General features: G+C 38.5%; 2 protein-coding genes across 2 annotated transcripts; one reads left to right on the top strand and one right to left on the bottom strand.

The window, feature by feature from the left end:
• Positions 1-2,179: 2,179 nt before the first annotated feature.
• Positions 2,180-8,182, top strand: LOC118557142 (HLA class II histocompatibility antigen gamma chain-like). Its single transcript, XM_036126451.1, has 8 exons — positions 2,180-2,325; positions 2,419-2,512; positions 4,559-4,728; positions 6,300-6,370; positions 6,502-6,529; positions 6,674-6,868; positions 7,040-7,068; positions 7,765-8,182. Exons 2-8 carry the CDS (start codon positions 2,439-2,441, stop codon positions 7,780-7,782), a joined length of 585 nt encoding a protein of 194 aa, XP_035982344.1. The 5' UTR covers positions 2,180-2,325; positions 2,419-2,438; the 3' UTR covers positions 7,783-8,182.
• On the bottom strand, positions 8,128-13,207 carry LOC110369142 (SLC35A4 upstream open reading frame protein). The gene is made up of 3 exons (XM_036126452.1): positions 13,073-13,207; positions 12,335-12,433; positions 8,128-10,527 (listed from the first exon to the last, which is right to left on the bottom strand). The coding sequence occupies exons 1-3, from the start codon at positions 13,085-13,087 to the stop codon at positions 10,330-10,332; spliced, it is 312 nt and encodes a 103-aa protein (XP_035982345.1). The 5' UTR covers positions 13,088-13,207; the 3' UTR covers positions 8,128-10,329.
• Between the last annotated feature and the right edge of the window lie 723 nt (positions 13,208-13,930).

The following is a 13,930-nucleotide window of genomic DNA, read 5'->3' as shown; positions in this document are numbered from 1 at the left end:
TGGAATGTATATAACGGACACCATATTCGAGCACATGGTGGTCCATAAGTGTACTTGGCACAATGCCACCTTGGGCCAAAGTGTAATAATTCATTTTGTAACCGTATCACCAGACATGGAGCATTCCCGCTTGGAAACGTGGGTAAAGAGCTGTAAACTGATCTCTATCTGGTAGTGGGTTGGTTCCGGTGGCAGGGGAGGCTGCCAGAAAGACATGGTAAATCCAAACAGGTAGTGAGGGTGAGCCACGTGTCTGGCCGAGGAACCCGCCCAAGTGATCTTCAATTCACATCTCAGAAAGAATTTCTCTCATCTCCTAAGGGAGGTTGGGGACATGGCAAAGGAATGGGCTATGTTCAGGACCTCCATTGTGGGTGGGACTTCCAGGAACTGAGGCCTGAATGTCATTGATACCTTTCATAGTGGCAACTAAGGTATGTCTTATTTGAAGGTGGTGATGGAAGCATAGAACTAAAGAAGGAGGCGTTTAGGGCTTGAACGTCCTTGGGGACTCCTAAAGCAGCAGACGAGCCCGAAGAATCGGGAGAATGTAATTCCATCACTGTGGCAGAGTTTTCTGATGTATAGTTTAAAAGCTCCCAGAGAGCAACAGTTGTAGATAAGGTTCGGCCTGAGTTGTAGGCTAAGGACATTTTAGTGCTTTCATAATTGACAAACCTCTTCAATGTTGTATGTGGAACCAGGACATCACTGTGGCGGACTGGCATGGTGATCAACATTTTTAAGAAAGGGGACCAGAGAGTTCCAGTTCTCAAGGATCAACCTCCCTGGGAAAGCTTACTTTGTTGGAGAGGAGGCTCCCACTGTAGTGGGAGTATGGGGTATCTGGCATTTAAGAGCTGGCAGGTGTCTGCATTCTCAGCACAAAGTTGAGCCTGTTCACAGTGTCAGAGTTGCCTCTTGCCAGGATCCTTTTTGTGGTGTTATTTGGTAAATAGTATGTGGCATGTGCTTGTATAGCGCTTTATCAAGTCCAACTATCCCAAAGCGCTTTACACTACATTCAGTAATTCACCCATTGGCGCACACATTCACATGCTGATAGTGATAAGATACATTATATCCACAAGCAGTGCAGGTGAAGTGTCTTGCCCAAGTACACAACGACTGAGACGGGAGGAGCTGGCAACCCACCGGTTAAAAGACGAACACCTTAACTCCTGCGCCACTGTCGCACTGTTCATGGACAGGATCTCAAGGCGTAGTCATGAAGAGGAGGATGTCTGGTTTGGGAACCCCAGAATGTAATCTTTGCTCTTTTCGGGTGCAGTGGTTCTGTTGGCTTCTTCAGGCCATACTGAGTGTGAAGTGGCCCGAATGAGAGTCAGCTCATTATATATATATATATATATATATATATATATATATATATATATATATATATATATATATATATATATATATATATATATATATATATATATATATATATATATATATATATATATACTACTCTGCCCGAGTCTGACCAGGGAATGCCTTTTGGTCCCCCAGTTTGAGCAGGAGAATGTTGTTGGGGGGAGGGATGTCCGAGTTTCAATCCTGGCCCTATTGATCCTGCGACCCAATCTTGGGTAGGCAGAGAACAATGGATGGATGACTGAGCCAAAAAAGGTTGTGTTTTAACACTTCCTTTTTTGTTATCTTATCATCTTATCTTTATCTCATCTTATCTGTTATCTTATCTTTTTTGTTGCACTTATCTAGCAAGATAAGGCTTGCTAGAAATTGGGATGTTTAACAACCTTGACAATATCCCATAATAACTGAAATTTTAGGATTTATTATAGAAAAAAAGAAAGATGCTTTGGATTTAAACCTCATGCCAATAAATTACAGTTTGTTAAAAATAAATATTTGACTGCAATTTAAACAAAATAGAAAGTAATTTGGGATACTTTTTCCCCTTTTTCCAAATAAAACATTTTATTCACAAAAGCAGTGTTTTCTTTTCTTCTTTTAATTTAGCATTATGTTATTGTTTCTTGAAAGACGTATTAATAAAAAGTAATTACGATGATTTGAATATTTGTAAGGGGAATTTCAGTCTTTCAACAAGCCTACTCGCGCTAAAGTCCCTCCGCTCCTCCTGGTAACAGATGATGAGTCAGAGTAAGCAACCAATCATAAAATCGACACGAGTAAAAAAAAAATCCAGCCATAACAGAACACGGTCAGATTTGGTATTTGGGGTTTCCCTTTCGGCCAATTTCAGTTCCCTCTGACTCAGAGCAGTGAAAAGGATCAAATCTGAGAGACTTCAGGCAGTACTGTGAAACCACCTGCAACCTCTTCTAACAAAAGGTAAACTATCTCTTTCTTCTTCTCTGTGCTTCCTGACAGGATACCGTTTGGTCTCTCTGTTCAAAGCAACTAAGGAGATATTTGTGTTTCTAGGTGTTGTACTTGAGAGAAAAATGACAGACCCTGAGACCCAAACCCAACCTCTTCTGGGACAAACAGCCGTCAATTTGGGAGCACCAGAGCAGGGGTAAGGAGGACGTTTGCATATTTTTATTTGAGCAATTTCAGATTTCTTTGGTGATTATTAGACTTTTTTTGGGTGATTATTTATAACATAAATGTTGCTGTGACATTTTGATGGTATGTTATGCTTTTTAAATCATCATCCTTCTAGGTTAAAAAAGATTAATGTTGTAAATTATTGCAAAAAGATTGTTCTGAATTCAGTGTAGGGGAAAGGGCATTCAAGATTACAAGTCCTTGTAATTTGTGGCAAAAGTCTGACTTTTTTTGTAAAGATAATACGAGCGTTCGCAGATTTAGATCAACCAAAGTGTCAGTAAGTTTACTTAAATGGGGCAGTTTTAGTGTAGTTCATACAGCTTACGCCTGTAGATAAACATTTATTAGATTGTACTTTTGAATTCCTTGAATATTTTTAAAATAATAATAATCAGCAGAGTCCAGCCAATTAATTGGGTAATTTACCTGATTCATTTCTTTAAAAATTAGTATGCAACATTTGAACTTTAGAAAATAAATAATCTATTTCTGGTAAAAGTAGGACCTGAAGTCAGACAAAAAAATATATACATTTAGTTGTAGTAGAGGAAATTACATTTTTGGTCCATTGTGGAGGAGGCTACTCTGCCCGAGTCTGTGAACGTCATAAAATAATCTCTATGAGCATTTTTACATTGTGGTTCTTTTAAAATTAAAATAACAGTAAAGTTTTAGTTTCTGGATGTGGACTGTCATGTCATTTAGAGAGATATTTGGATGTTCAGAGGAAGAATTTCTTATATAATCCTAGGAATTTCCATCATCTATGGTGAGAAAAAAAACATATTTTAAAACCCTTTTTTTAGGTATCTGGTTAGCAATAACTGATAGCATTTATAGGTGTGTTTGGTACATACCCAGGGCTAAGTTAACCTGACAACAGCCATCTGCATGTATCGCTCCGCCTAGCTCCACTCACATACATCTGGGACACGGCTCATTGAAAATGATTTCCCCAACCAAATTTTTGGTCTGGCCAATCAGGACGCAGGGCGGGTGTTTCATGGATGTGACGTAGTGGAGACGCCACCGTGAGATTCCAACAACAATGGCGGCTCGCATCGAGGAAGCAAGCGTTAGCATTGATGCTGCTATTTCTTCCGTGTTGTCCAATCTACCTAATATTGTTTCATTAAAAGAACATCAGAGAACGCCTCTGAAGGCTTTTGTTGGTGGAAACCATGTTTTCGCCCTTCTCCCGACCGGATTTGGCAAGTTTTGTTTTCCGGGGCGCGTACGCGGACGCGTCCCCGGAGCGGTTAGCGGTTAGCGCTAACCATATTGGGAGGCCTATTAGTCCTCAACGCGGTCAGCCCGGGATCGACTCCGACCCGCGGCGCTTTGCCGCCTGTCTTCCCCCTCTTCCTGCCAGCTCACTGTCAATAAAAGGTGTGCCACTACAGTGTTTCCCGCATGGATTTGCTTTTGCGAGGCGGACCGACTCGGGGGCGGGGGGGGGGTGGATGACTTTTTCTCCGCGGAGCGGGGGGGGGGGGGGGGGGGGGGTGGACGACACGTTTTCCGCGGCCGCCTCGCCAAGATAGCGCTGCGGGAAACCCTGCACTAGAGCCGCAAACACATAAAAAAAAAAAAAAGGTTTTTTTTTCCGGCGTCGGTCTCATCAGCGTCACGGGTTAGCTTCGGTGTGACTGGTTGAAATAGCACGTTGATAAAGATGACAGACAAGTGGCTTATCCAATCATATGCAAGGAGTTTTGATAAGCCCCAGCCTTCAGTAAAGGCAATGCCTATGGCGGTGTCCCAGATGTATGTGAGTGGAGCTAGGCGGAGTGATACATACATCTGGCTGTTGTCAGGTTAGGGCTAAGTTCCTCTTTTAGAGAATTTCCCCGGTTTCTGAGAAGACCCCTTGAAAATGTTACTTGATGTTTTTATTTTTACCATAATTTCTCAACTGTGACCACAGAATAACAGCTTTTACTAATCCTTTTCAATACATAAATAAATATGCAAATGTGGCTCGTGCCATCTCTGTTCTGACTCCTTTCAGCCCCCGCTCCACCCGGGCCTATAAGGTGGCAGGACTGACCCTGGTGGCCTGCGTGCTGATTCTGAGTCAGGCAGCAATCGCCTACTTTCTCCTCAGCCAGAGGAGCGACATCAGGAATCTGGAGGAGCAGAACAACAAAATGAACACTCAGCTGACCAGTGGGAGATCTGGTGAGGAACCATCATTCAGCTCACATTAGGAGGACTGTATTGTGAATCTACACCCTTTTGGTGAATTTATATCGTAATTTGTCAACAATTGTAGTAGTTTATGGGATTTAGAATATTAATCAAAGCAGAAAACATAAAAAGTTTTCCTAAATTAGTTTTAGTCCATTCATTAATTTTATTTTCAGCACTCGGCTATCACGAATCTGTCCAGATAAAACATCAGTCTGACGGACAGAGAAAATAGTAGTATTGACGTAAATCGTTTCCCCTTTACCCAACAAAGTATAAGTACATGGTTCTCTTTTTAAAACTGTACTAAAATTTTTTTTGGACTAACCCGTTTTACCGTTTTACTACCAACAGCAACAGATACAACAGCAACTGCTGAAATTAAAGCCAACATCGTAATGACATGTGAACAAACAATGGGGTATTTTCCAGGTACCCGTCACTAAGAAGCTCTGGTTTTATCCAGTATAACATAGCGGAACCTACTTCAGCTATTTAACTATGACATAACAAGAAGACAATATCAGATCACAGATCATATAAAAGTACCACAATATCAATTCAAGTTTGATTGAAATGTTACTAGGGGGCTGTAGACCCTGATAAAATCCAGGAAAATCAATTTTAAAGTGTGTTTGGGATCATTGTTCTGTTAGAAAACCCGGTTCTGTCTAGGTCTCAAGCATCACACCCTACAGCAAACTGTCATCCTCAAATGAAGGGAAATTAAATGTTATGTTTAAGTACAAACAAGAAAAAGAAAAAAACGTGACTTGAGCTCATCATGAAGTGTCAACAAAAAAGCAGGTTTTCTGTCGGCAGACTGAAGGGGTTCTGGACATGAAAGAAATTTAGTCACCTTCAAATTCAATTTAAACTCGCAAAGACCCTAACGGACAAAACCAAACACCTTTTGGGGAAAACAGATATAGTCGTCTGAGAGTAAGACTGAGCTCTTCTGCCACAATAATTAGAACGTTTGGAGGAGTAAAGGAAAGACTTTTAAATGTTTTAAAGACGTTTCCATCTTTCAAGTATGGTGGTGGGGGCGTCATGCTCAGCATCTGGAAGAATCTACCTCCAAGTGTTTAAGCTTCAGCTTGAGATGGTTGGAAAGAACATTTTGTTGTTGTTGGTGTAAACGTTGTTTGATGTAAATTAATTAATGTCATGGGGAAAAAAGTAGTTAAATGCATTATAGAAAGGAATTAATTAATATGACATCCAAGTCCATGTTGTGTGGTACGTAGTAGTCATTTATAGCCTCTTATGTCTATGTAACAAATCTGTTTCAATATAAAATCATAATAAATATAATTTATTTGTCATTGCCACATACTTTAAATGAAATTCGTCCTCTGCATTCAATCCATCCCTTAGGGAGCAGTGACCTGTCACTGGGCGGCGCCCAGGAGCCATATAGTTAGCAAACCACAGTGGTTTGCCTTCAAATACACCCTATGCATTGGAAATTGCTAATAAGCAACACTGGGAAGTTGTGAAGGCCATTGTATCAGACACATTCTCACTCTCACACATGTTGCTTGTCGTTTTGTCGACAGCTTCTATTCCCATGAGGGCACACATGTCCATGAATCCTGCGTACGAGATGATGGATACCCCCATGGAGGAGGTGAAACTGCTTTTATTACTGTCTTTACATGTATTACACATATTTTGTATTTAACTACGAATGCTTGTAGAATATATTATCTTTTCGCCATACCAAATGATCTCAGTCGTCTCTGTTTTTTTGTACTGCAGGTGGCATCAATGGGAACTGAAAAAACTTGTATGTTCTGTTTGAAATAACTTTACACGAATAATGCAATACTGTTATATATATATATATATATATATATATATAATTATTTTTTTTTAATTATAGTGTTAAGTCAATAATCTAACTTCTTGATTTAAATGCCCTCTTTTCCAGCTACCCCCCTCACCAAATGCCAAAAGGAACAAGCTGGTCTGGAAAAAGTGGCGTTGCCCGGGTTCCATCCCAAATGTAACGGGCTGGGTCTCTATTTGCCCCAGCAGTGCTTCAATGGGGGATGCTGGTGTGTGGACCCAGCTGATGGGGAAGTGCTCCCTGGGGTCATCGACTGCAACAGATCTGCCTCCTCTGGTGAGATGGCACAACCCATTAGAGCATCATATTCAGTAGTGAATTTATAAACATTGTTTAATATAAATAAATAAAAATGGAATATTAATCTTAGACCTTTTAATAAACAAAAGGATTATTTTAGATTATTGAAAAAGGTATGAGGTCACTGACAAACATTTGTCTTTGTAGGTGACCTGATGATGCTCACCAAGGATGTGGTAAGTAAACAACTGACATGGTTTTGTTCTCCTTCAGTATTGCTGCACTTGTATATTGCCAGGAAAAAATGATTTGCATTTTTGCAGATTGTCCTGCTTTTTCTTGTGAGGTCATAACATGAGTTTTATAATCAGACAAAATTATCCTGACAAGAAACAAAATGTTGTTTTTTTTAAAAAAAATGGGTAATTAAGGGAGAGACTCTACCCAAGCCAACCTGATCCCAGTGAGAAAGTAATTGCTAATTCCTGTACTGGTTGTTCCACCCTCGCTGACAGCAGCTGCCAACAAGCTTTTGCAATAACTGGCAGTGAGCCATTTACACAGCTGGGGAGGAATTTTGACCTACAGAGTTGTTTTATTTCAGTTTCACTCAGTGTTTATTTACAATTAGTCATCATTTAACAAAGGGGTAATCACTTTCAATATGCAGCCAGGTTGGTTTGTACAGCGTTTATCCCTCACAGAAGAAAATCATTTGAAAACAACTTTTTACTCTTGCTAAGTTTTAATAGTAAGTTTTTGATGATCTGAAACATATGGGGGGTAGTGAATCTGTTTTTCTTACTGGTGCAAGATTTATGGTTTCCATATTTTTTGTTCTATGTAGTTTATAACCCATTTTCAATTCACTGAGAATGCCTTTTAATTGTAAAACTGCTCCCATCAAGTTTGAATCTTGTTTTGTGTTTTAGGCAATGGTGGATGCCTGAATCTCTTCCGCATGAAGAAGCTAGGAACATCACTTCAGTTCCTAAATATCTTACAGCTTTGCCAACTTATATTCAGCAATTTAAAGTAGCGGTTAGTTAGGTGGCGTTCAGCGTTGATTATCTAATCATTAGTTGGCTTTCTTTCATTTACTACTTTCCTTGCAACATTTGTGCCAACAACACAGAGATGATTTTAATGTGTAAGCAGATATATTTGTTATGTGCATCTCATGTTTACCGTAAGTTTTAATTCTGATTTTTAATAAAACATTTTATTTGGACGTTGGATGTCACAAGAAAAAAAATGTGTAATCTGTATTTTAAGAAAAAGACTGACAAAAACAATAAACTCATGATTTTCAATTTATTTGAACAACCGAAATAAACATGTTACACTTTTGTTGGTTTTCTCTCATATGTTGGTGAAATTTCCATCTGTGGAGTTTATTTTTTCTGCAGTTGTGCAGACAGGAATGAAAACCCCAAAGCAAAAGCTGTTAAAGAAAGAAAAACGAAAGGATATCACTTAAAAACAAACAAGAGGCAAATTGGAACATTTTATACATCAAACCATGCATAACACTACAGCAACAAAATGATTGTCAATAGGCACGTCTTTGTGTTTGCGTTCCAGTTATTAGTCAAACAGTACAATTTTTTTTTCCTGCTACACCTTCAAAGGCATCTTTGAACAACGCAACACTTTTATACAACCAACAAGAGATTTAAGATTTTCTTCTATGGCTCGGTTTTCTTACACCCATTAGAGGCCAGACAGTTTCTGTGTGCACTGTATTACATTACAATGTAAACAACGTAATATCAGTGAAGTATCCTTAGATGAAAATGCCACTGCTGCTTTACAGTAATCTCTTATCAAAGAACATACTTTTACACAGTTAAAAGAACAAGAGGTTTTAAGCTATAGACAGGAAAAAAAATGACATTTTCAGGCTAATCCTACATTTATGAAATATCTTCCAATTAATCTTTTATTCGTCAGTCAAACGTTGATGTTGGATTATTTTTCAAGTGGTTTATCATTTAATTTGAAGTGTAACAGATATAATAAATTACTAGTGCAGAATTTGCATGTTTAATCGGACATTTTTAAATAAAGTGTACAAATGCACATGGGCCAAGACAGCATGAAAAGAAAAAAATCTAACACACTAAATATCAAACAAAAAGGTTTTTGACACGTCAGGTGAAAAAAAAAAAAAAAAAAAAAGGTTTGTCCAAAATAATGTCAAATATTTCCACTCGTTCCCAGCGAGAAATAGGCAGCCAGACCTCTGAGGAAAAGGCTATTGCACACACAGCATGAGATGAGATCAAGTCCAAACCAGATTAGGCACTCTGACAAATACATTTTACATAAAACACACATTTTCCCAAAAATACTAGAAGCAAGAACACTACACGCACTTTAAATATACGATTTGCTTTCGTCCACACTTTAAACTCTGGATAATATTGTTGACAAGCACAGAATGGAGAGTTGGACACATTTATGAGAAAGCGTATCCGAATTATGCAATAAGAATGTAATTTTTAAACAGATACAAGAATAATAGGTATGAGTTCCATAATCCAAAAGAAAAGTGGTGTTTTGACCGTTTTGACAAGCCGCTGTACACCACAAATGTCCCATCACCTTCAAATAATGACATAGCAGTCTGGTTCTGAGAGGTTCTAAACAGAGACAGATGCAAAGTGAAGCTGTTCTACGCTGACAAATGGTACAAAGGTTAAGGCTTCTGCATATAATCTCAACCAACAGAGCGGGTGACATGAAGCAAACACATAATTACTTCTTTGGGGCGAGCCAAGTCACAACATTAGATCAGAACCAGGGATACAATGATCAGGCTTTTCCTAGCCCATTTAGATTTCCAGTTCTCTTAGGTGCCAAGCCTGATTCCTGTTTTATTTTCTAAGAACTTAAACACGCAGAAGGGAAAAAAAACTGCTACAGATTCCTGGATACAGGTAGGTTTGAATCCAACAGAAAATGAATTATAACGCTAACCCAGTTTATGTATCAAAAAATCTGTCCCTATTGTCCCTTCTAAGTGGCCATCTGGAACACTGTCAAATGCTTTTCCATGCTCTTGAGCAGGTGCACGTATTTTAGTTTGCTTATTTTCCTTTATCTTAAAAAAACTACCTGATTTTCTTTAATTTTGCCAAAGTCAACAAGGTTGAGCATACTTCAAATTTAAAGCAATCTCATAAGGAAATATGACTAACCCATTGAACCTGTTACCTCCACGATGGAGCACCCTTACCAAAAAAAAAATCCATATTTTTTCTTTTTTAGATTGCAGATGTCTCTATTTTCCAAGTTAATCTCCCTGCATTTTGCATGAATTTGGCTCAACACAGTGCAAAAGATTTTATGAAAACAAATTGGATTACGATTAGGAGAGTGTTGTACTGATCAGTGTAGGAAGTAGATATAACTGCACGTCTGTTCCATGTGCACAGCTGAACCGGTGCTCTTGTGGTGATGTAGAAACCCTCCTCTGTTTTGCCGCTTTCTTCTCATTTACGTCCTCCTTTCAGGTTCTGTATGTATTCCTTGATGGTGTTTTCGATATTTGGGACAGCATAAGTTTGTGCGGCATATATCCCTGTGCATGTTCCTATTACAACACCCATCAGTGCTGAAGAGCGTAGCTTGGCAACGACGTAACCGGCCAGGAAACCCTTCAAGAAAGGAGAAGCAAGCAGACTGCCCCCCTGGAAAAGAGACAAAAAATTAAGATTGGTTTCTGAAGTTGATTCACAGAATCGTACACTTGTAATTTTGCACCACTTCCTTTACATTTTGCTTCAAAGGAACCAACCCCCACCCTCCCCCACCAAATAATCTGAAAGATCCAATTTAAAGATGGCTATTTGCCAAGTTGTCTGTTACGTGAAGAGAAATCCCCATTTGTCCCATGATTTATAAGATTTTGTTTCAAATTTGAATAATTCATATTATTAAACAACGTAAACAAGCAACAAAAACAATGATAATCAAACTACACTGATCGGATCCTTGTCATTTCTCACCTTTGCCATTCTGTACCTGTTGTAGTTTTGCCAGTGGTGGGCACAGCTAACCAAAAAGTTAGCTTCCCAAACTCATATTCCGCAAGTAAAAACATTAGCTTCACCAACGTTAAGGACACTCGAGGAAGCTAATGCTAGCCGCTAATTGATAACCAACAACTGTCACTCAGTCTGTGTCACACATTGTCAGACAAAAAATGCTGCATACACACACATGATGAACATGCGTAGCACTATATGTTTGAGGGGAAAGCTGTCTTAGTTCAGCTTAAATTTACCTTTTACACTTAAAAGGTACATTTAAGCTGTAAGAAGAATATTATTCTTACATTTAAGAAGAACATTCTATCCCTCTGTGCCAAGGCAGCCGCAGTTTAGAAAAGAACGGGAGCGTAGGTAGCCAGTGTTGCCAGCTCTTGCAAGAGAAACAAGCAACTAGCTCTATTACCTCTACCTTGTAAACAGTATAAATTAATAAACCCAAAGCCACTGACAATAAGCGGACATGGCAACACTGCTGGAAGCCTGGAACACAATGCTGGGCGTTTCTGGAGGTTCCTCTTTCCCTCTTATCAGACTCTTTAACAAACATGCAATAAATCAATTCTTTTTGGGTTACTTATAGTTGGAACTTAAATATTATCAATATGGTTATATTTAATGTGCAATATTTATTAATTGAAAAGCACAAATGAAAATTGTTTTAATCACTGCTGCGTAGAAATAAGTTTTCCTATCCATAACATGCTAGTTAAATGTCTATCCAGGATTTTAATAGAATGGCAGTAAGCTGACCAGTGTTCTGTATGGAAGTTAGGGTCTCCCCCACTCTATTATAAGCCTGGCGGCCCGTCATGCTAAGCGTTGTTTATTTATTTAAAATGCGTCGATGTTTGAGAGTGACATAAAATGGTTAGTAAAGTTCCTTGTTTACACAGGGAGAAATCTCCCTGTGTAAACAAGCTAATGTGCAAGCTGCTATTAGCTCGACACGCACTATGTTCACACTGCACCCGTCTTTCCTGCATGATGCCTCTCGTGCAACCCGCCAGAACACCTATCACCAGGATTACAGATTAGTACGACTGTGCCCACCACTGAGTTTCAAAGTGCAACAAAACACAAGCTGTGAAACACTTAGGTAACTTCAAGCTAACTTAAAAAATAGTAAATAAGTAAATTAAAGTCATCTGTATTGTGCAAAAAAATAGTTACAATACTTTACAATATTTGTACAGTATATTTTCCTAAACATATATTAGGCATTGCATGCTATTCTCTTCATAGATCCCCTATTAGTACATCGGCAAAATAAAATCCAGATTTTCCAAAAATTAAGTCTTAAAATATTTGTAAATTCAAATTAATCAATTACATCAATTTATTGCCCAGCCTTAACTTTAACCCACAACAATTATTATCAATCTCATGCTTTTGCAGACTCCTTCCATCTGAAACATCTGGATAGATACTCCAGCATGAACCTTACTGGAGGAATCCCAGCTTGTATTTCATCCTCCACCCGTTTCTGGATGTCCTCCAGCTGGTCCTTCAGGTCCACCAGGTCCCTGAGCTGATTCAGAGGATTCTACATTCACATCAGTGGAAACACAGACAAAAAAAAAAAAAAAAAAAAAACTGTCAGGAGAGCTTTCTACAACACGATGTTTACAGAAGTATTCATTTACATTAATTTTCCAGGAATAATAATTTATCAGGAATCATCGCAAAAATTGCTATTTTCGTTTATAGTTCTAGCAGTTTTTATTGCAATGTCGATTGTATACTAAAATTAAACCCATGATATGTGACATATTTTTTTACATAAAAAAGAAATGTCTTAATTTAAGTATTCATCCATTTACAATCTAGTTGTTAAACTCAATGGTAGCTGAAAGTTTCTCTCAGAAACAAACTTCGGACCTTATTTTTTTTTTTCAGCTAAACCATGACGAACCAGCAACATCTAAACGCTAACATGTCGGGGTTTGTGTCATTTTAACAGCAACAACAGTGATTGTAGAACTTGCTATATTTCCGTGTAATTCAAACCACTTTAAATGCGTACATAACTGCCTAAGGCAAAGGCGAGAGAAACCTACACTGATTGAAGTAGCTCGAAGCTAATGCTAACCGCTAACGACCATCTGAAGGATAACACCAATGACAGCGCACCTTAGAGCCAACATTTAAAAAACAAAGGCGAGTTTAACGTAAAAGCACCGACCTTGTCGTCTGGCATCGCTTTGATTTATCCAACAGATTCTCCTTAGTTGTTTGAAAGTAGAATTAAAGCACTACAGTGAAAGTAATGCTTCTTCTTCTTCTTCTTTTTCTACGACTGGTTAAACAGAAACGATGGGGGAACTACCGCCCCACCTGGTTAGGGGGACAGATCGCAAGCGGCTCAAACAATATGCTTTCCGACTGTTTAGTCTGGTTTAGAAAATCCATAAAAGCTAGGTAGCTGTCACATTATGAATTATTTTGTAATAATTAAGTTGGATCCAGCTTTACTGTCAGTTCATTTCCATATGTCTGGCAGTGTAGTAAAACATGCTCTGTAACCTCATCTTCTATGCAGTCATCACATTTGCCTGTGTTAAATCTTCCAACAATAAATTATGCATTATTTTGTACTGTAAGTCAAAACCCTGATATATTTGTTTCTTCTGTCCTGTTTATGCCTCTAATTCCCACTTCTACTAAACCCCCTTCTTTTCTATGAATTTGCTTTTGCCATCTTTACCCAATTTCATATCTAATGAAACTCTTCCACGCTTACTGAACACATCTGTGTATGTTAACAATGCTGCTTTTTAAATGCCTTTTTTTGCAACCAGAGTTTTCAATTCATTTCCCTTTTGCCAGCATGTTCAAGTACCCAGACAAACACAATAAATAGTCCTAACATCTTCAAGTGTTTTCAGGATTTCTACAGGATGCCTGGTCTACTTTCTGAATAATTAGTTAACTGATTTGTGAAGCACTTATAGCTGAACAAATGGATCTTAATGGTTAGCCTTTGAACTATTAAAGGATTCTGCTCTACCATGGAAAACAAATCATTATCGACAAATCTCTT

This window comes from Fundulus heteroclitus, chromosome 22 (genome assembly GCF_011125445.2).
Source record: "Fundulus heteroclitus isolate FHET01 chromosome 22, MU-UCD_Fhet_4.1, whole genome shotgun sequence".
Classification (NCBI taxonomy): Eukaryota; Metazoa; Chordata; class Actinopteri; order Cyprinodontiformes; family Fundulidae; genus Fundulus; species Fundulus heteroclitus.
The sequence above is the reverse complement of the archived record's forward strand: the minus strand, read 5'-3'. Positions and strand labels throughout refer to the sequence as shown.

Bases quoted from the DNA above. Each gene is read 5' to 3' on its own strand.
- LOC118557142 (XM_036126451.1), top strand. From the start codon at position 2,439: ATGACAGACCCTGAGACCCAAACCCAACCTCTTCTGGGACAAACAGCC. The intron at 2,513-4,558 runs GTAAGGAGGACG...GACTCCTTTCAG, and splicing joins TTGGGAGCACCAGAGCAGGG to CCCCCGCTCCACCCGGGCCT. The intron at 4,729-6,299 runs GTGAGGAACCAT...TTTTGTCGACAG, and splicing joins GCTGACCAGTGGGAGATCTG to CTTCTATTCCCATGAGGGCA.
- LOC110369142 (XM_036126452.1), bottom strand. The intron at 10,528-12,334 runs GTAAGGTTCATG...TCTCTTTTCCAG, and splicing joins TACAAGCTGGGATTCCTCCA to GGGGGCAGTCTGCTTGCTTC.